At 38.0% G+C, this 23,510-nt stretch overlaps 1 protein-coding gene across 2 annotated transcripts in view; it reads right to left on the bottom strand.

Moving 5' to 3' along the window:
• LOC120515915 (molybdenum cofactor sulfurase-like) overlaps positions 1–22,991 on the bottom strand; it is a 75,670-nt gene extending 52,679 nt beyond the window's left edge. For both annotated transcript variants that reach the window (XM_039737285.1, XM_039737286.1), the window contains exon 1: positions 22,644–22,991. In XM_039737285.1, coding sequence (XP_039593219.1) covers positions 22,644–22,776 — 133 coding nt within the window. In that variant the 5' untranslated portion in view covers positions 22,777–22,991. The remainder of the gene's footprint in view (positions 1–22,643) is intronic.
• Positions 22,992–23,510: the final 519 nt, after the last annotated feature.

The raw sequence follows: 23,510 nt of genomic DNA, 5'->3' as shown, positions 1-23,510 counted from the left end.
AAACTTTTCTGTTTGCCTAAAGTTAAGTGTAAGGGCTTTTAAACTTGCTTGGATCAATAACTCTTTGATGCTGTTATTATATTATGACCAACAATATTTTGATCTTGGCAATATATTAAGGCTGGCAGCTCTGCCCTCCACTTTTTCTAAACACTCTCTAGACTTTGTCCCCAGGAAGCAAACATCTAATGAATTATTAACTTGGATACAAAAGGCTGTCCACAAAGGAATCATTAAAACTGAATGACTTTATTCCAGGCACACCATAAAAAGAAATGGAATTATGGCAGACAGGATTTGCTGTAAAACAAGGACTGGCATGTCATCTTGTTACTTCAGCTTAATTTGTGTTTTGGAAATGATTTTTATTTGATATCTCTTCTTTCACTGCAAGTGCTTTTGGAATCCCTCATTACAAAGTGGTTATGAAAATGCATACTATATTCAGAAGAGAAACAGGAAGGCACTCAAATAATGAAAATGTGTTCATTTTAAAATGAAAATTATATAGCATAACATTCTCAAGCCTGTTTAATCCACTTCACGGTCGTGGGGAGATCATCTCTGCAACTTTAGCTGCAGGGCTGGAACCAAACCCGAATGGGACACAGGCCCATCACAATGCCCACCCACCTTTTAGTCTAACATGCATGTCTTTGGACTCTGATTAGACTGGCATAGTAGAGATAAACCAATGTTGGGTCAAGGGAAACTACACACAGACAGCAACTTGGCATGTCATTTAAAGGCCTTTTTTGAATATTCATGATCTAATCACCGTTTGAATTTGCCCATGATCCTAAGTGAAGCCTTTCCTACTGTAAGTGCAGTGTCACATGATCACCTTCCGGGCTTCTCTGTGGTATGTGACACCACTCTGAGACAGGAGAGGATGCTTTTGCTAACTGTGTTGTCTTCCATTCCCCTTCACAGTACAAAAATGATGCCCATTGAGGGCAACTGACCCCGCCATTTCCAGTCTGACTGCTATAATGCCCAGGCACTCCCAACAGGTGGTGTCTACTTGTAGACCAAGTGCACCTCAGGATGGAGCTCCAACACCAAACTAGCCACAGAAAGGCTACATTTTGTTGTTTCTCTGAAGGTTTTGTTTCCTCTGCCAATGTACGCCTGTCTTGCTTTGAATCTGTTAAAAGGAATTAAACGTAATGACCGAGCTGGTGTCCCAGCACTACACAGAAGCATAGAGAAGATGAAAAGTCAGTGAATGTAATCTTAAGGTATTACTCACTGTAATGGGTCATCCATGCACTCAGTTTGGCCTCAGTCACATGGCCGAGGCACGCCGTGTTTCTGTGCTATGCTGTGTGGTACTGCAACAAGCCATCACAATGTGGGAAACCTTGGTGGGTCTAATAGGCAACCTTAGACTTCCTAGAGCACCCTCTTGGAGTTGTGTGCGGAATTGGATCCTACATTACAGACATAGGATTTATGCAAAATATGTTCTGTTACAGGTTTTAACAACCAATGGACATTTGTCGACAGGCCAGTCAGAAATCTCACAGTCATCCGTGAGCCAGCATGCCATCAGTATGGTAACATATAATCATTGCTTGTAGTGGAACTAAATAACTGCCGACATATTCCCTTTGTGTGTCTGTTTTTTTTCACTCTTTGCAATGTGTTATAAAACACACATAGCTACTCCAGAGAGTGGTGACAAGGAGTTGGACCCCCTTGTATTTTCGAGCAGGCTGATATTTGTGTACTGCCTCGAACAACATTTCCTACTTGCTTGCTACTTGTTCTGTCGTTTCTACATGCTGTGACTGCAACGTATGCAGATACCCTTAAATGAAAGTCTGTAAATGGCACTTTAGTCACATCTGAATTATTTGATTTGTAATTTTAAAACTGTGGAGCAGAGGGGGAAATCAAGGAGAATTGTGTCTATGTACCAAACACTATGGAGAGCACTTTATATATTAGAGCTAGTGATGAGTGAAACAGCAAAGTTTCGTGTCACAGAAAGTTTTGTGGCTCTCCAATTCTGCCTGCTGTTCCACAGCTCCTTCCATGCGGTTCTAAACATTCTTATCAAATTTCTCACAAGCCAATCTGTTAAGTAGTGGCCATGTTCAGTCAACAGGGTGGGACTAATTCTCCTGTAGTAATTTCTCTGGTTATGCATCATTACTTAGGGAAATCATAGATGAACTACCCCACCTCCTTTACTTTTTGGAGCCTCCTGCCAGAAGGGGCAATGTCCTTTCTCTCCTCATTTCACTCCATATTACCTCCAGTTTTCTTGTGTGTTTGTGTCCTGTCCAGTGCAGTACTTGTCCTTTACAGTGTTTTCAGTCCCATTTCCAGTGGTGTTTATATCTGTTGTGGACGACAGGGGGCACTCCAGCTAACCAAACACCCAACACGAACAGGTACAGAGACAAGAGTAAAAGTAGAAAGAGTTTTTTATTGTGGGAAATTTATCTTGGGCAAGCATTTCCCACCATAGCCACAAAAAACAGCACAAAGGGTGATAATAAAGCACCCTGCAACTCTTTCTCTTCTCTTTTTCCATCACTGGTCACTGCCTCTTCTACTCCTCCTCACAAGATCCACGATTCAGCCTCCTCTCCTAAATTCTATTCGGGCCCTCACGTGGCTTCTACTAACCAGCTTCTCACCTGCTGCTGTCCTTACACAAACAGAGCACTGCCAGGGCATCAGAAACTCCCATTGATGTGTGCGAGGCCTGATAAGTGTCTCATACTCATGCATGTCTTCTCTTGCCGCATCCATCCATGGAGCACTCCCACGCTTCTAGCCAGCCTCTCACACTGGCACCCTGTGTTGCATCCATCAACTATCCATCATCCCTCACAGACCTTCCATGCTGTACCGTACTGCCTCCTTCATTTGACACAAGTACAAAGCATTTTTCTTGTTTTCTGTTCCACAGAAGAGTAAACTAATACCCAGTCACTCTGTCTCTTACCTAGCCTCACAAAATGGCATTTCCACACCTCGATGTGCACCCCCATTCTGAAGCAATATTATTATTGTCCTGCTTTTGGAATCCTTCCTTTCCTGTATTTCAGCTGTACTGTATATTGGTTTATGGGAAAATTGCTCTGCTTTTATGGTTTTACCATACTGTGTGTAAATATATATGAACAAGACTGCATCAGGTACATTGCCATTTTTCCAAGCAATGGCGCTTAAAAAGATTAACACTTTTCTTTTGGGTATCTTGAATCTCCCAGCACTACCTGATATCTAACTAAAAATCAAAGGCAACAATTTTCAGCTATAGTAGTAAAGAAAATCAGCTCTTCAATATTGACGTTTTAATTTATTTCCACTTTATTCATTCAGCACAAATGATGACAAGAATTGTTCACATAAATCAGCTGTCACTCTGCAACAGTGAAACCATCTCATGGGAATGTGATGAATAATATTAATAATAATCAAAATAATAATTCATTACATTTATATACCATTTTTCTCACTACTCAAAGTGCTACCACACAGGGAGGACCCAGGATGAAGAAAGGGTTCATTTCATTTAAATCAGTTGATTTAACAATTGTAAGAATGTCCTAGGTTAGTTCCTACTTTTATTTTTCTCTCACCTCTGTAGCCCCCATCTCATATAATCCAATTTCCTCCTCATGCACTACCCTTCCATGTAGTACTCATATTGAGTACTCATATTGAACTTTCATGCATTTAAAATAGCATAATATAACATTCTCACCTGTTTATGCAATTCCTTAATGTATTAATTCTGTTGAACCAACGCTATGAAATTCTGAAACATATGCTCATCAAGAGTAGTAAATGATCCAAAGCCTGAAAGCTTGAAATCTGAATGATGCATTTGTACTTTTCATTACATCAACATCATAAATCAGTAGTTCATTAAAATGGCTCCATGCTCCTGAGTCCACCAATCAACCTGTCACACTTGCCTTTCCTATAAAGGAGTAAGACCATAGCAGGGTGGGCAATGTCGGTCCTTGAGGGCCTTAGTGGCTGCAAGTTTTTGTTCCAACCCAGTTTCTTGATGAGGAGTCAATTATTATTTTAATGCTTCATTTTAGTGGACTCGCTTGTTAAGGTTCCCCACCCTTAATTGCTTATTTCAGTCTTATATAGCGGTATTCACTGTTTTTAATGGCTCTTTATTAGCAATACGATGTAAATAACAAAGGAGCCAGCAGTTCTCCATCTAACTTGTTACCATTTACACCCATGTGGATTCATCATGCACTATTCGGTTTAATAAAACACTTAAGAGAAAAATATGACACACGGAAAATTATCTGCTTTAAGCTTCATATCATTTGGATGATATCCTTGGAAAGAAAAAAAATCTATAAGATAAGAACCTAACATTGTAGAATAAAAATCATAAAATTAAATGAGGTCTGAGATTTCTAATTAAGCAACTGGGTTGGAACAAAAACCTGCAGCCACTGCAGCCCACTTGGGGCCTCATGTATAAATGGCGCACAAAGATATTGCGTAAGAACATTTCCACGTTCAAATCACGATGTATAAAACCTAAACTGGGTGTAAAGCCACACACATTTCCACGATAGCTCATACCCTGTTGTACGTAAGTTCTCTGCTCGGTTTTGCAGAATGGCAGTACTCAGTGTAAAAGCAGTGCTACTGTTCCAGTGTGGTTATCCTTTCTTTTTTAGATCCACATCCCTGACGCGGCTTTATAAATACACTGAAATTAACCGCATATTGTTTATTAGTTTAATGCATCTGATTGTAATTAACCTGTAACAATATAATGGTCCACAGAATGGTCAAACTATTCTAAATACCATAGCTGCTTTAGCGTTTTTACTTTCACTGCACCTTGGATCCCACATCGGATCATCTTTTTCCATATTTCTCTCACTGCACCACTCAGAGTATTTATATCACTGTATCTGAGTGTGAATCACATCTGTACAGCAGCTGATCGGAAAGAGAATTATCGGTATACAGCATCAAGCACACGCTGCCTCAGCCATGCTGTCTATTGAACTTCTCTTATATGACAAACGCTTCAGAGCCTTTTCTCACAGTTCAAAAACAGTTTCATCCCAAGAACTGTAAACGCACTCAATTAGTCCATCAACTGCTCCTCGTAGAACTGTTTGTACTTATTAGTACAATCACCTCACTGTAAACTTGCACTACAGTTATAATATTGCACAACCTGAGACACTTTATAAAGCGCTTAATTTACATATGATGATGATATTATTGTTAAGATGAAATGCAGCAAAATATGTTTATTATATTATACAGATAAAATTTTAACTTTAACTACATGGTGCCACAGCGCTAGCGAGGAACTGGCGCTCCGTTCACAGATTGTTCCTACCTCACGCTGTATTCCTGCTGGTGCTGATGCGACACTGGAAGGATAGATGGATAGAATAATTAAACATGTACTAAGAAGATATTTCAATGTTCCCTAAAAGTTTTGAAGAATCAAAGTTCTAAGCTTACAGATGGCTTAACATCTATTACAGAGCTGATTGGAAATTTGGGTATTTGGAGAAAGAAAAGTAAGGACAAGAATTGGAGTTTAGTATGTTTGAAAGAGACAGTACTGCTACAATAAATTATTTCATCGAAGGTAGCACACGGCACAGCAAGCATCTTGCCTGAGACATGAACAATCACTGTGCCACCATGTTCCCATGTTTAATAACATGCTTTAACTCCTATCATCATGAAAATATCAAGTATACATCTCAGTATTTTAATTATTCAGAGAGCTGTAATATCACGAATGTAATGGATTCTGTGTCCTGTCTGAGGAAGAGAAAGAATGGAAGCACGTAGTGAGTCACACACATAGAGCACATAGAAGATCAAATAAAAAACAAAGCATTTAACGTGCTACTTTAGTTATGATGTTATTTAAGAAACTAGTAAATTAAACGATTTTAAGATGAAGTTTATGAGGTTCTACTTTAATGACAAAATAAACTATGTGATTAAAGTGGAAATTTAGAGATTAAAGTTGACATTTCATGCTTTTTCCCCACTGTGGGACTTTTTTTTCTCTGTACCCTAATAAGCTTTCACATGACACTCAGACGGTGGGCTACGACTCGCCTTTTCACGACGACTTTGATATCTGACAACTTCTTTTTTATTTTGGACACGCTTTCTCGCTCAATCAATTTCCTTTTGTTGTTTATACCAATGTTTAAACCAACAAATAGTACGTTTTTCTTTGTCTCCACTTGGTGTTTGCTGAAATTCTTCTATTTTCCCTCTTGCTTTTGCCATTGCCTTTTCATAGAAGGCTGAGCTTAAGGGATATTTATATTGATTTGCATATTGAAAGAGGCATAATTCTGGGAGGAGTTGGGGCGGGACAGCAGGCACGTGCGTTACTTTTCACACTGACCGGGATTTATGTAGCGGAAGAACATGGAAGTTGGCATACGCACAGATTTATGTATCTGGATTTTTTTGTGCGTAAGCACATTTCCACTTTTGTCTGTACGCCATGTTATAGTGTGAATTCTACGCACAATGTTATACGTAAGGCCCAAGGTCTGACATTGCCCACCCCTCACATAGGGAGAAAGTGTAGACTTTTCCTGTGCTCTTTTTGAACCCAGAACTCTACAATGCCTAACCACTGGACCTACCATGCAGCCTTAGAATAAAAGCAACTAATCCAAAATATCCAAATTTTATAATCACCTCTTGACTTGATAAATGGATTAGAAAGTGAATAAATGAATGGACTGCTTTTCATCTTGTGATTAGGAAGCCACGCATATTGTGCAACTTACTAATTCAAGCATGGAGTAGTGAATTATTGTCAGCTCAGATAGTGCTAACATCCTTATATTTTTATATTTCAAAGAATATTTTGGATGACGTTTAAGGCTATTCATCCATAAAAGTGCAGTGCATGAGGGCAACAGCATTATTAAGTTCATGGATGATACCACTGTGATTGGCCATATCAGTAACAATGATGAGGCTGCCTACAGGAGGGAGGCAAGAGACTTGACTGTATGGTGCCATAACAATAACCTCTTCTTGAATTTTGACAAAACAAAGGAGATCATTGTTGACTTCAGAAAGAACAAAGGCAGTCATGCTATGCTCCACTCCAAATTAATGGCTCTCCTGTCCAGACAGTTATCAACTTTAGGTTCCTGGGTATCCAGATCACTGACTGCCTTTCATGGTCAGTCATCCTCAAAAAAATTCAGAAAAGGTTCTTTTTTTCTTGAGGAGGCTAAAGAGCTTTGGGGTGGGAACCAAAACAATAGTGAACTGCTACCACTGCATCTAGCAATGCGGGGGAGATAATGCCCTGTGCATGCTCTCTTCCCTGTTCCTTCCATCTTTAGGGCATCTGACCGGTGTCTCTCACACTGCTCATTTGCAAACTTGCAGTTATTTTCTTGCAGGGTGTTCAGTAAAGGCAGTAAAGTGGCTCCTTTCAGTGTTATTTGATGCTAATGACCCCGTGTGATTCCTTTTACAACAGTACAATTGCATTCCAAATTTAACCTTCCAGCAACACATTTCTTTCACTACCTCCAGGTTAGAAACTTTGTTTAACAAAAACTGCCAGACTTTCCTCACCTACCACTTACTTCTACTCCGGAAAACATATTGCTCAGTCTTGAGAACTCAAACGGCATTTCTCTAACATATAAAAATATTTTAAAGTCCATCCCTTTCAAAGATCCCAGAATACAGTGGGAAAAGGATCTCTCATTCAACATCTCAGAAAATGAATGGAAGGAAGCAATGCACAGAATTCACTCGAGTTCCATATGTGCAAAGCATACAATTATTCAACTTAAAATCATCTATCGAGCACGTCTGTCTCGTTTTAAATTGTCCAAAATGTTTCCAGGGCAAGATGCCACCTGTGAACATTGCAATCAAGTTCCAGCCTCACTAGGCCACATGTTTTGGGCCTGCACCAAATTAACATCATTTTGGACCAAAATCTTTAAATGCTATCAGACAGCTTTGGTGTCACAATCCCTACTAATCCTTTAACAGCTGTGTTTGGTGGGCTCCCAGATGGGCTTAAAGTGGAGAAGGACAAACAGACTGTAATTGCCTTTACTACACTATTGGCACGTAGACTTATCTTGCTGAACTGGAAGAATTCTAACTCACCTTTTTTCGGTCAGTGGGTAACTGATATTATATACTACTTGAAATTGGAAAAAATTAAATGCTCACTTAGAGGATCTGTGCAAAACCTTTTTAAAATTAATAATATTTTAAAATAAGCATTTAACTTGAAGAAGCAGATTCTCTTCCCCTTTTTATTCTGTTTATTTACTTACATCTTTTCTACTATTAACGTTTCACTGTGTTGGCCTAGCTCTCTTTGTCATGGGTGGGGCCTGACTTGATTTGAACTTACTTTTGTAAAATTTGATTTGCTTGTATGGAATGTTGTTTGATTTTAATAAATTCAATAAAATGTTAAAAAAAGAAAAGGGTCTTTTTCCTGAGCTTTGAGGTGGGAACCAAAACAATAGTGAACTGTTACTACTGCATCTAGCGATCTGTGGAGATAATGCCCTGTGCATGCTCTCTTCCCTGGTCCTTTCATCTTGAGGGCTTCTGGCTAGTGTCCCTCACACTGCTCATTTTTAAATCTGCAGTTATTTTCTTGCAGTGTGTTCTTTAGACTCAAGGCAGTAAAGTGTCTCTTTACAGTGTTATTTGATACTAATGACCCCGTGTGACAGAGAGACATGGACACGAGATTCTTTAGAAAAAATACAAAAGCTTTATATTATATGTATTCCAGTTCACAGTCTTGTGCCATGAACACACAGACACAATCAAAAAGTAAAGTGCAATTATAAATGAATAAAACACAAACCTCAGATTCTGGCTCTCTTTCAAGTGACTCCCAATAGCATCTCAACCTCAATAAATAATCAGTGGACTTCACCCCAGAGCAGTTCATCACCATATTCCCCTTTCATGGAGACTCCAGAAAGCTGCTACACTTCAATGGCTACACCTCACTATTGAAAGTATCCTGACTGTATACATCAAAGTGTGAATTTTCATAGCCTGACTTGCCGAGATCACAAACTCCTCCAGAGGGCTGTCCTAAAATCACTGGGTCTGACCTTCCATACCTTCAAGCCATCTATTCAACTAGATGTCTGATAAGAGATGCCATCCAGCTCATCTCCTATTTTCACTTCTGAATTTTGGGAAGCACTACCAGCACGTCCCTACTCACTCCACCCATTTCAGGAACATCTTCATCCTTTAGGCTATAAGGTCACTGAACTCCCAGTAACCTGATTCTACCTGCCCTGCATGGTGAACTGTACCCACCTGAAGGTTTATGTTTATTTATACTGCTCATTACTTTTAATTTTTTTAATCTCTTACTTTATTTACTGTATTTTTTCCTGTATACCGTTTATTTATTTATTTATCTTCTGCTTCTCTTAATTATTTACAGCATTTTTTTATACATTAACACAACTGTGGCACATGAATGTCACTATGCTCTTGTACTGTATGTGACAATAAAAATAAAACAATAAGCATCTAATCTAATCTGAATGATTCATATCTTTTTCCAGTCACTATTTCTATAAGCAGTGGTTTGTAATTTTACACCATAGCATAGTGTCATGGATTTATATAGCTCCTTTTAAAACAACAACAACATTTATTTATATAGCACATTTTCATACAAATAATGTAGCTCAAAGTGCTTTACATGATGAAGAAAGAGAAAAAAGACAAAGTAAGAATTAAAATCAGAGAACACTAATTAATGTAGAATAAAAGTAAAGTCCGATGCCCAGGCAGGACAGAAAAAACAAAAAACAAACTCCAGACAGCTGGAGAAAAAATAAAATCTGCAGGGGTTCCAGGCCATGAGACCACCCAGCCCCCTCTAGGCATTCTACCTAACATAAATGATCAGTCCTCATTGTATTCAGGGTTCTCATAGAAGGACTTGATGAGGACGTTCACATGGACTTCTGGCCTTTAATTCGTCAATGTAGGACATCACGGTGCTTTGATTAGGTGGTGGTGACACAGATCGCCACCACAGAAAACCAGTAAAAGAACAGAAGAGAGAGTATGGGTTAGTACGGATTTTGGAGCCACCATGAATAGTAATGATAATTAATTGAATATACAGAGCATCAAGATTAAACTAAAATGAAGTTATCAGAAAGCCATGTTAAAACAATGTGTTTTTAGCAGTTTGTTAAAGTGCTCCACTGTATTAGCCTGGTGAATTCCTATTGGCAGGCTATTCCAGATTTTAGGTGCATAACAGCAGAAGGCCGCCTCACCACTTCTTTTAAGTTTAGCTCTTGGAATTTTAAGCAGACACTCATTTGATGATTTAAGGTTACTATTTGGAATGTAAGGTGTCAGACACTCCGATATATAAGATGGAGCAAGATTATTTAAGGCTTTGTAAACCAAGAGCAGTATTTTAAAGTCAATTCTGAATGACACAGGTAACCAGTGTAGTGACATCAAAACTGGAGAAATGTGCTCAGATTTTCTTTTCCTAGTTAGGATTCTAGCAGCTGCATTTTGCACTTGTTGCAATTGATTTATGTCTTTTTTGGGTAGTCCTGAGAGGAGTGCATTACAGTAATCTAGTCGACATTTATTAAGTGAAAAAATGCTGTCCTGTGATCTGATTAATATCCATCCATTATCCAATCCACTACAGTTAGATCCATAAATATTTGGACAGAGACAACTTTGTTCTAATTTTGGTTCTGTACATTACCACAATGAATTTGAAATGAAACAACTCAGATGCAGTTTGAAGTGCAGACTTTTATGCAAAATGATTGCATAAAAATGTGACGCAACTAAAGCATTTTTTTAACACAATCCCTTCATTTCATGGGCAGGTGTGTTCAAGTCCGTCGTTATGTCATTATCAATTAAGCAGATAAAAGGCCTGGAGTTGATCTGAGGTGTGGTGCTTGCATGTGGAAGATTTTGCTGTGAACAGACAACATGCGGTCAAAGGAGCTCTCCATGCAGGTGAAAGAAGCCATCCTTAACTAGCGAAAATAGAAAAAACCCATCCATCCATCCATTTTCTAACCCGCTGAATCTGAATACAGGGTCACGGGGGAGAAAAAACCCATCCGAGAAATTTCTACAATATCACGAGTGGCAAAATCTACAGTTTGGTACATCCTGAGAAAGAAAGCAAGCACTGGTGAACTCAGCAACTCAAAAAGACCTGCGGCCTCATGAATAAACGGTGCGTACGCACAGAAATGTTGCGTAAGAACTTTTCCACGTTCAAATCGTAATGTATAAAACCTACACTTGGCGTAAAGCCACGCACTTTTCCACGGTACCTCATACCTTGTCGTACGCAAGTTCTCCACTCGGTTTTGCAGACTGGCGGCACCCAGCGTCAAAGCAATGCTATTGTTCCTGTGTGGTTACTCATTATTTTCCTGACGCTGCTTTATAAATACACTGAAACTAACCTCATATTGTTTATTAGTGTAACGCATCTGATTGTAATTAACTTATAACAATATAATGGTTCAGGGAACAGCCATAGTATTCCAAATACCATAACTGCTTTAGCGTTGTTACTCTCACTTCTCCTTCTTTTTCTTCTTCTTCTTCTTTCAGCTCCTCCCATTAGGAATTGCCACAGCGGATTACCTTTTTCCATATTACTCTCACTGCACGACTCGGAGTATTTATATCACTGTATCTGAGTGTGAATCACAGCAGCAGCTGATCGGAAAGAGAATTATCGGTATACAGCTTCAAGGACACGCTGTCTCAGCCACAGCAAAACGTTTTAAAGCCTTTCCTGTACGGACCTCGCGGTTCAGAAACAGTTTCATCCCAAGAACTTTAAATGCTCTCAATCAATTGCACCTTGTAGAACTGTTTGTACTTATAAGTACAATCACCTCACTGTAAACTTGCACTATAGTTATAATATCACACAACCTGAGCCACTTTATAAAGCACGTATTTACATATGATGATGATATCATTTTTTAAGGTGAAATGCAGCAAAATATGTTTATTAAATTATACAGATAAAACTTTAACTTCATTTAAATAATCTATATTCTTCACTGGGAGTGTCGTTAAGGTTAGAATAATTAAACATGTACTATGTACTACGAAGATATTTCAATGTTCTTTGCGCTAAGCTTACAGATGGCTTAACTTCTATTACAGAGCTGATTGTGTGGTAATTGTGTATTTGGGGAAAGAAAAGCACTCATTGCAGTGACGGCTACGCCAATATATATTGAATATAACACAGAAAGAGAAAATAACAACATAGCTAAAAACGCAGCGACAAATTTCGGCAAAAGTTAAATGCTTGTGTCATGAGCACGAGGCGGCTATGCAGTGTCTGCAACGGACGAGGCCATCCACCATGCATAAGCTACCTTACTAACATTGGCGGGCAAAGGAGCCACCGATTCTTCCTCTGCCTAGAGCCGCCCCTGAGTACTGCTGCAATAAATTATTTCATGTTTAATAACGTGCTTTAACTCCTATCATCATGAAAATGATATCACGTATATATCTCAGTATTTTAGTTATTCAGAGAACTGTAATATCACGAATGTAATGGATTCTGTGTCCAGTTGGAGGAAGAGAGCCGGTTTAAGAAGCAAGTAGTGATTCACACACATAGGCACATAGAAGATCAAATACAAAACAAAGCATTTAACGTGCTACTTTAATTACGATGTGATTTGAGAAACTGGTTAATTAAATGATTTTAAGATGAAGTTTATGATGTTCTACTTTAATGACAAAATAAACTACGTCGAGATTGAAGTTGACATTTTGTGCTTTTTTCCCATCGTGTGGCTTTTTTCTCTGTACTCTATTAAGCTTTCATATGACACTCAGGCAGTGGGCTACAACTCGCCTTTTCACGGCGACTTTGATATGTGACTTCTTTTTTATTTCCGGCACTGTGCGATTTTGTGAACGTGAGCTTTCAAGTTTCTCCAACACGCTATGTCACTCGATCAACTTCCTTTTGTTGATTATCCCACGGTTTATTTGAACAAATAGTATGTTTTTCCTTTGCCTCCACTTGGTATTCGCTGAAATTCTTATATTTTCCCCCCGTGCTTTCCCCATTGTCTTTTCACAGAAGGCTGAGTTTAAGGGCGATTTATATTCATTTGCATATTCAAAGAGGCGTAATTCTGGGAGGATTTGGGGCATTACATAAAGCGTGTGCACAAGCATTAGTTTTCATGCTGATCGGGATTTATGTAGCGGAAGAACGTGGAAGTTGGAGTACGCACAGATTTCTGCATCTGTATTTTTCTGTGCGTAAGCACATTTCGGCTTTTGTGCTTACGCCATGTTATAGTGCGAGTTCTACGCACGACATTATACATGAGGCCCCTGGACGTCCACGGAAGACAACAGTGGTGGATAATTGCACAATCATTTCCATGGTGAAGAGAAACCCCTTCACAACAGCCAACCAAGTGAACAACATTCTCCAGGGGGCAGGCGTATCGATATCCAAGTCTACCATAAAGAGAAGACTGCATGAAAATAAATACAGAGGGTGCACTGCAAGGTGCAAGCCACTCTTAAGTCTCAAGAATAGAAAGGCTAGATTGGACTTTGCTAAAGAACAACTAAAAAATCCAGCACAGTTCTGGAAAAACGTTCTTTGGGCTGATGAAACCAAGATCAACCTCTACCAGAATGATGGCAAGAAAAAAGTATGGAGAAGGCGTGGAACAGCTCATTATCCAAAGCATACGACATCATCTGTAAAACACGGTAGAGGCAGCGTGATGGCTTGGGCGTGCATGGCTGCCAGTGGCACTGGGACACTAGTGTTTATTGATGATGTGACACAGGACAGAAGCAGCCGAATGAATTCTGTGGTGTTCAGAGACATACTGTCTGCTCAAATCCAGCTAAATGTAGTCAAATTGATTGGGTGGCGTTTCATGATACAGATGGACAATGACCCAAAACATACAGCCAAAGCAACCCAGGAGTTTATTAAAGCAAAGAAGTGGAAAATTCTTGAATGGCCAAGTCAGTCACCTGATCTTAACCCAATTGAGCATGCATTTCACTTGTTGAAGACTAAACTTCAGACAGAAAGGCCCACAAACAAACAGCAACTGAAAGCCGCTTCAGTAAAGGCCTGGCAAAGCATTAAAAAGGAGGAAACCCAGCATCTGGTGATGTCCATGAGCTCAAGACTTTATTTTGTCATTGCTAGCAAAGGGTTTTCAACAAGTATTAGAAATGAACACTTCATTTCCAGTTATTTAATTTGTCCAATTACTTTTGAGTCCCTAAAATAAAGGGATTGTGTTAAAAAAATACTTTAGTTGCCTCATATTTTTATGCAATCTTTTTGTTCAACCCAATGAATTAAAGTTGAAAGTCTGCACTTCAACTGCATCTGAGTTGTATTATTTAAAATTCATTGTGGTAATGTACAGAACCAAAATGAGAAAAAAGTTGTCTCTGTCCAAATATTAATGGACCTAACTGTATATCCTAACTACAGGGTCACGGGGGTCTGCTGCAGCCAATCCCAGCCAACACAGGGCGCAAGGCAGGAAACAAACCCTGGGCAGGGGTTATGTGATTTAAAATTTAGGTCAGAGTCAATAGTTACCCCTAAACTCTTTACCTCTATCTTGACTTTTAATCCTAATGCATCAAGCTTATTTCTAATAACCTTATTATATCCATTATTGCCAATCACTAAAATTTCAGTTTTCCCTTTATTTAGTTTGAGAAAATTACTACTCATCCATTCAGAAACACAATCCTTGAAAAGCTTGTTAGGTTTACTTGTGTCTGCCTGTGGTGCACATTTGGTATCTTCTAAGCCTGAGGTTCTCAACAGGGGGACTGATAATCTTTCAGAGGGGCTGTTACATGAATAACAATGATTGTAAAATAACAGCAAAATATCTAAAATTCAAACTACAGCAAGTTGTTAAATGTATCTTTTTAATGCAGACTGCTCCATCAATACCCAAAAAAATGTAGCATCTCAGCTGACTGCATGGTGGTGGCTGTGCGACATTTGGATTTGGTGAGGGAGCCAGAAAGCGCCATGGAGAGCTGCCTGTCATGTAAATCAGGGCAACATGCAAATGTCTGACACTGAGAGGGAAAAGGATGGCTCCTTGATTGGGTGAAATGAAAATGAAGGGCTGGGCTGAGAAATGTTTTCTTTTGAAGCGGTTGGTATGTGATGAGCACGTCAGCCGGATTGAAATAGTGATAATAGCAGTAGTGTGAAAACCATGGTGAGTTTAAAACCAGAGAGAGAAAAGGGTGGACCTAGGCCAAACTACAAGCAGGAGACGAAACGTGGAGTTGGGAAGTGTACATAAGATAGAAAGTTCTGGATAGTAGTTGAGAACTTAGACTGCCCCCCCTATTAGCCAGAACAGTAAGGGGTTTATAGTTAGGTGTAAATACTTCCCAGTTCAGTTCTTTTTATTATTGCCTCATACTCTGTTCTTTTTGCAGTCATTAAATAAAACACTTTCTTGATCTGATGTGCCTTCTTCCGATATAATTCACTGGGTTACATACATTGACAGTCGGTTTTCTCAAAGTCCCCCTTTATACGTTTCATATATAGCTTGTATACAAATATAATTTAGCCAGATTGCATTTGCACCTGCCATTAAACAGCATCTCATGTTAATCCTCACATTGCAAAACATCGCACCATATTGAGAGTAATATAGTTAGAATAGCAATGGGCTGCTCACAATGACCCAACAAGAAAGAAACTGCCATAAAGTACAATGGCAAAGATGTGACAGTCTCATGAAACAGATGCAGGTCGACAATGGACCTTATCATTGGACTCTCATTTAGAGATTTAAAAAAACAATTTTATATTTAAGGACTTTGTTTCTGTTACTTATGTATCTATCTTATGTAAGTGTGCATTATTTATTTTGTATACTAATTTTATTTAGGTTTTCTTTGCATGTAATCACTTCTTTGACATCTTGTAAAGCACTTTCAGCTACATCATTTATATGAAAAGGTGCTATAGAAATAAAGGTTGCAGTGGGGATAGTTGGCATCAGGAAAAGCATCCGGCCATGAAAATGACCCTGAAATTACGCTGAAACATACAAATCATTGACCGCTACATAGAAATGCGAAAAAATGTAGAGGAAAAAGAAGTTGTTGTTGACATCTGCCATTGTTGCCACATCATTTGTTTTTAACAGCCATGCAGGTGTCAGGGCTGGCTAGCCTACCACAGTTTACCTGTCTGCTACCACCGTCCTACACAATTCTTTTCTTTTTCTCTGTCTTCATTGTTGTATGAGAGAGAAAACTACTTTGTAATTTGCATTTGCTCTTGTATTAAATGTGGCTCCACTGCTAAATCCAGAGAATAACAAAGCAGTTTCTGAAAGTTATAAAGAACTGTCCACAGCATCTAATTGTGCATTTTAAAGATGATTATTTTCAGACATAAACAATAATTTTATGCATAAATTAAAAAGTAACACTTAAGCAAAGTTGAATAGTGCACAGATTTTGCTGTTATCAATACTATCAGTAACATATCGTGTATGTTGATAATTACTGGCAATTATTCATCCTTAAAAAATACCAACTCATTTTATGTCATGATTAAGAAATTTAGGCACTGGTAAAATAATTTGTATTTAATAAAAACATTTAGGCTGTTTTTGAAATGTGTTCTTAATTTTCATAATCACTTTATTGCTAACATGTGAAACATATCAGAATTGACTTTGGTTAGGTGCAAAAAATGGGATACAAGAAATTACCAACTCAAGACAACACAATTTCAATCCACTGTTTACCTGACACTGTGCAAACTACTATACAAATACAACAATTTCATGAACAAACCAATTACAAACTTTAATAGTTAATCTCAAATAAATAGAAAAAACTATACAAAATGCTATTGAATAATACAAATTAATCAAGTATGAAGTATTTACAAATAGACAAACAACACAGTTGCCAGTTATATGTTGCAAAAGTAGTTAGGAGTAACCCTATGTAAGTTTATTTAGGATTTGCGTAAAGAAGCTGCGGAGATGGATTATAGTGTTGGTCGCAATAGATCTGTACCTTCTCTGTGATGGCAATGTAATGAACAGATGGCTGCTGGAGTGGGTGGAGTCAGCTGCAATCTTGTCTTGTTCGCTCTGGCAATGAACAGATCTTTTAATGATGAGGAACAACACGCAATGATTTTCTCAGCTGAACAAATCCCTGCTGCAAACTGGGTCTTAGAAAGACAGGAGGCAGAAGGAAACCAAACGTTGATGGAGGAGGTTACAATACTCTCAATGATGACGCTCAGAGGGGACTGGGCAGTCTAATGGTCTGGAATCCCTACAGATTTTATTTTTTTCTCCAGCCGTCTGGAGTTTTTTTTTTTTGTTTTTTCTGTCCACCCTGGCCATTGGACCTTACTCTTCTTATTCTATGTTAATTAATGTTGACTTATTTTATTTTCTTACTGTGTCTTTTATTTTTCTATTCTTCATTATGTAAAGCACTTTGAGCTACTTTTTGTATGAAAATGTGCTATATAAATAAATGTTGTTGTTGTTGACTGAGTGAAAATGTAACAATATACATCTTGATATGCCAAGCTTCTTAAGCTAGCAAAGGAAGAATGATCTCTGCCTGGCTTTCTTGATGATGGAGGTGATGTAGTTACCCTATTTTAATGTATTAATGAAATAAGTCCCCAGGAATTTAAATGACTGAACCACAGACACAGTCTGGCCATTAATTTGCAAAGGTGGACTTGTTGGCGAAAATCATTCTACTTTTCCATCATCTTACTAGCATTGAGCTCCAAGTTGTTACAAGAACACCATTCTACAAAACGGCCCACCTCTCTTTGATAGGTAGAAATGTCATTGCTGAAAATAATACCCACTATGGTCATGTCCTCTGCAAACTTTGGGATTTTTACAGATTTGTCCATGGACCTACATTTATTTATATAAAGTGAAAACAGGATGGGTGAAAGAACACAGCCTTGGGGGGAGCATATGCTAATTGACATTGGATCTGACATATAAGGGCCCAGTCTCACATACTGCTTCCTACCTGTCAGGAAACTCATAATCCACTGGCAGACACCATAGGGTACACCTAACTGGATTAGCTTACTCTGAACCAACTCTGGAACAATAGCATCGAAGGCTGAGCAGAAATCCACAAACAAAATCTTCACATAGGTGAAGAATATAGTGGAGGCATAAATACTTTTAAAATACAGGCATTGTAATAGCACTAGCAACAAATATGCTTTTATTAATAAAATTAAGTTTAAAAAGCACCTCAGTAAATGTGCAAGATGCTAAATATCACGTAGGGAGGCTTCACATATTCCCTTGGTTCACATGGGGGGCTTGGAGCAATAAAGTTTAAGACCCTTTGTTTTCAAGCCACTCCATTTGGTTAGGTTGTACTCTTTGCTACAATTTTTCTCTTACTTCTACTGTTTAACCATTTTTTAAGATAATAACACATATATATTGTAAATCTGTGCTATCATCTTGGTTTTTTTCCTGAGAAATTTCTTGACTTTTCATTTAAACTGCATGGTGAATAAAGTACAAACATGCCATTATATACTGTTGAAGAAGATAACAATGCAGGCTTGCCAAATAAAATGAAAAAAGCTGTGAAAGGATGCTGCAATGATGCTGACAACAAGAAATTGCTTAAAGATCCCAAACCTATAACTGTTGAAGGACTTCAAAGGGTATTTTTTTCCTTTTTGACATTCTTGTGTTGGTCTGTTTCTGCCCCTACAACAGTTACATCGTTTTCTGCTGCCTTCAAGGAAATGCTAGGCATTGTGGCTCTTTGTAGCCCTCTTGGATCGGTCTTGTTAAAAAGGCAGAAGATGGAGATTACTAGTGAATATTAATATGCCATTATTGCTCAAACTCACTTATCCAATTAAAAGTTCCAAATAAAGTTTGAGGACCTGGTTCTATCCTGGCAGCCTTGTGTGCAAAGCAGGAAACAGCCCTGAAAAGGATTCTGATCATACACCCAAGCCAGTTTGAAATTATCAGTGATGTAGTATACACATCTTTAAGAGACATGACAGGAAATCAACGTACTTTTCAAAAACCCACACAGACACAAAGAGAACTCAAGAAGACACAATAAGATACTCCATACTAACAATAACAAGGTATGATAACAGCGGAGTTATTTTAATTCAATAGAAACAGAGAAGTTTTCAATATAGGCATAATCCTGTTATAACAAAACTCATGGGACCATAAAAATATTTTGTTATGACGGAAATTTTGTTCTAAAGAATATGGGGAAAATACATATATTATTGTGACCGGGGTTGCCATCTGTTACGGAAGTGGTGCACGGATAGCTCTGTTGCTGCGTCTGGTAAACAGTAAACCAAGGGGAAAGTAATTGGTTTCCCTCTGCAGAATCAAACTTACGGTGTACTGGCTTTGACCTGCTCTTCCTTGCATTCTCCTGATCTCTCTTCTGCTGACAATGTCTGCCACAACAGTGTTCTTCTAAATTGAAGATGGGAGCTAAAGCAAAATGATCACCTGTTTCATGGCTCCTTACAGCTCCTATTTTGAATGGAGACTTGAGACTATGCCTACCTTCTCTATACAGTAATAAAGTACCTGTATTTACCTTGAAAACCTGGACGCATCTTCCTGTTTCTTGCGCAACTCTGTGACCCAAGCTTGGCAATACCTGTCTAAAAATACAACGCTTCTTAAACTGCAAAAAATATTTTATTTGAAAATGAAACATTAGATGTAATTTCTTTTTTTTATAGAAAAGCAGGTATGAAAATACAGAATTAAATTGAGAGATTACATGTACCTTTTTTTAAATAGAAATACAGGTATGAATACAGAATGAAAACAAGATGTTAAATGTAACTTCAATTTAATAGAAATACAGGTATGATCACAGAATGAAAAGAGACTACAGATGTAACTTTTTAAAAATAGAAATATAAGTATGAATACAGAGTACAGTAGTACACAAGACATTAGATGCAAGTTTTTTTTAATAGAAACACGGGTATAAAAATGAAGAGAGTGAAAACGAAAAGCTCATTAAAGATAACGGCATGATTCCGAAGGATTGTTAGTTGTTCTTTCAGGGTAAACTGACACCGTTTCTCACTTTTTGTGTTCATCTTAAAAAAAACTTTGAGTAACGCTACAGTACAGTATCTGCACACGACACAACTACCCATTCGGATACTAGATGGAGTACTGACTCTGGATTTGACTATATCTACATAATGTATATATATATATACTCTCGCCGAGACTTGCTGAGACTGGAAATTTCATAACAGACTGTCTCTTTCTTTGAGGCAGCGTGTTGAGGGTTCCAGTATGGAGTTAGATTAGTGCCAAAACTCCATATCCCTGAGATTGGACTCAGAAAGTATAGGTTCAACATTAAGTATTTTTTGCATTGCGTTATTATCTTCAGTGGCCATTTTTTGTCATACAACGTTCATTATATTGAAATTTTCATTTGGTTAAAACAAAATTTGTTTAACATGATGTTCAAAAAACGTTTGCCTGGGCTCATAAAAAATATTTGTTATTCTGAAAATTTCATCACTTCGGTATTTGCTATAACAGGATTTGACCTGTATGTGGTTTTGGGGCAGATCTACAATCAGGATGTTCTGGGTGAGCACCCAGGAGCTCATGACAGCAAGGGGCCTTATCATCAATCTCCCTTCCACCTGCTCGATGAAGTGATTTAGATCTAAACAAATCCAAATCATATTATGTGATATCATGTTTTTATTTTTATACTGTATTGAATATTTGTTCTGATTTGTGTATTGTATTGTAAAGAACAGTGCATCAAAATTAGCTAGGTGAAACCCCAATCCACACCTAAATGAACTGCTCACTGAGTACCGAAATCAACACTGCAAAATACCACACTGTATGAAACCACCAGTTTCATTTTTTAAAGCATGATCAACTTTCTATTAAGGAGAAAATCACTCAGGACCCTGTGGGAGTCTTGGATTTTGCAGTCTTCTGTGGAAACTCTCTTCAAATTCTAGGGTGTTCTTCTCTTGGAAAACAATGTTTCTAATCCAATTAATTGGTCTTTTTCCACTGTGGATTTCAGTATTTGCACATGTAATTCTTTAACTCCAATTTGTTTTTTTAATTTTTAATCTCTGAAATCTCAGATCTAAATTCATCTCTGGGAACCCAACTCTATGTATTTTAACTGTGACTGGGTATGAGAATGGAACCCAGATTTCTGGTCTGTCCTCACTGCACTTCATTTTGCTTTATAAAGCATCTGATACACCAACAGAGTGTGTGTGTTAATTTACTAAACTTGTTTAATCCAATTTAGGGTCACATCCTGGCAGGCATCGCCTACAAAGATGGAGCAGGTCACTTTGCACCCTTCAATTTTGTCACCGCTCACTCCATGTCACACCATCCTCATGTCTCTGCCTGTCTGCTGTTATTGCCAGTTAAACAGCAGTAGCCAGCAAACATGCCAGTAATGGGGGGAAAAAAGATTTAATTCACTTCTCTTATTCTGAACCATTATGAAATATTGATCACCTTCAGTATACTGTATGAATTTCTTTTTGAAAAAAAAGTTGATCTCAATGAAAACTGATGTGGTGCATGCATGAAAACTGCACGTGCATGCGTGAATGAGTGTCCCCTATAAGGGTTTGACATCTCAACCATAGTTGATTCCTGATGCATTTCTTAAGATGAAATAGGTGGGTTCAGAACACAGTTGAATAAGAAGATCATTGACATCAGTATACTCTAAGGTTCCCATTTTTAGGAAAGGGCAACACAACCGAGGACTGAATGCCACTATTGATCAAAGTAAGGTCATTTCCAGGACCAAAAAATGATTTCATAGAGTATTTAATATTCCAGCATCCTGAAGAGGCTGTAGCCACATTCATTGTTAGTCAATATTTATAGAAGTACATCATTTTTAGGTGCTGTACTTCCTGACGTTCAGACACCTTAATTGTTTCTTTTTTTTCTTAATCAGCAGTCAAATAACAAAAAAAATGAAAAATAATTATGAGGTCTAAATCCTTAAACTTAAGACAAAAGAAGCAGACTCTGTTAGCTCCAATTAGAAAATAAAGTGTCAGGAATAAGACATTGCAGCCACTTCAGCGCTCCAGTCCTCTCAGCTTGACACCCTTGTTTTTAGAAAAATGAAGCAAGTATGGAAATCCTAACCAGCCATTCATGCCAACACAATACCAAATCAGAAACTTGTGGTCTGTGATTTGTGGAATATGTTTTCCAGGTTTGCTAAAAAACAGAGTGATATTGACCTCAGTTAATCTGGCAAGAGTGCAATATAATATAACCTATCATCAAAAACATAAATAAACAACATATTCTAAAAATAAGACGGATAAAACTGAAAACTATGATAAAAATGATTTTTTGTTGCACTTTTCTCATGCTAAAATGTCTCATATACTCCTGTATATCACACAATTAGGAAAAATGAAGGACTTTGATCTCCTGAAGGGACTGCTCAGTAAAAAGTTTGTACTGTACCTTTAATTCTACTGAACTCCTTCTCCTTCATTACTTGTAGGTCTCCTTCATAGCCATAGTGCGGGGAAATACGTTGAAAATAGTGGAAGCTGCTCAGATACTGTAGACTGGAAAGCTGCCCGTGCTGTGCCATTTCAGGTAGTCACTAACTTTGCAGATTAAATTGTTAATTTTTCCAAAATGTGTTTCTAAAGCCACCTTGTTCTATGACTTTTCAGTTAAAAAGCTTTATAAAGAATGTGAAAGAGGAAGATCATAGAACTTCAGTGGTGATCATTGTGTAGTCTGTGGGGCTTTTCAGAACAGAAAATTGATTTACACCGGTCATCCTCTCATGCAGCAGAAACACTGCAGCCTTTATTTTCTGTCTTATCAGGACATAGACGGGTTAATGAATAAATACAGCATGGCTCCGGCATTCCTGTGTGCTAATCCAATAAAAAGCAGAGCAGAGGCCATGCACTGTCCCCTGTCAACAGAGTGACACAGAGGATCTGTAACTTCAAGGAACTTAGAGGTGTTTTTCTGGCAAAGTCACTAGAAACCTCATGGATAGAAATGCGGCTACATGCCATGGACTACATTGGGGCCTGGGTGAAGAAGAAATTGTCTTATGATGACTTCAGGCAATCTGTTACCTTGTGCCTGAAATTAACCTGGCAATTTATGGATTAAAGTGCTAAAGGACACCAGCGGGTTCTCTAGGGAGGACAAAATTATGAGAATCTGTCTTTAATTTTTATACACAGTTATTATTTTATGTAATTAATTTCTACTGTTATAGTTTCTATTTTATAAAGGTGCTTAAAATATATTTAAAAAATTAAACATGAAAGATTTAGAGCACTACTTATTGTCTAGATCTTC

This window comes from Polypterus senegalus, chromosome 15 (assembly GCF_016835505.1).
Source record: "Polypterus senegalus isolate Bchr_013 chromosome 15, ASM1683550v1, whole genome shotgun sequence".
Lineage (NCBI taxonomy): Eukaryota > Metazoa > Chordata > Cladistia > Polypteriformes > Polypteridae > Polypterus > Polypterus senegalus.
Note: the sequence above shows the minus strand (reverse complement) of the source record. Positions and strands in the feature narration are given on the sequence as shown.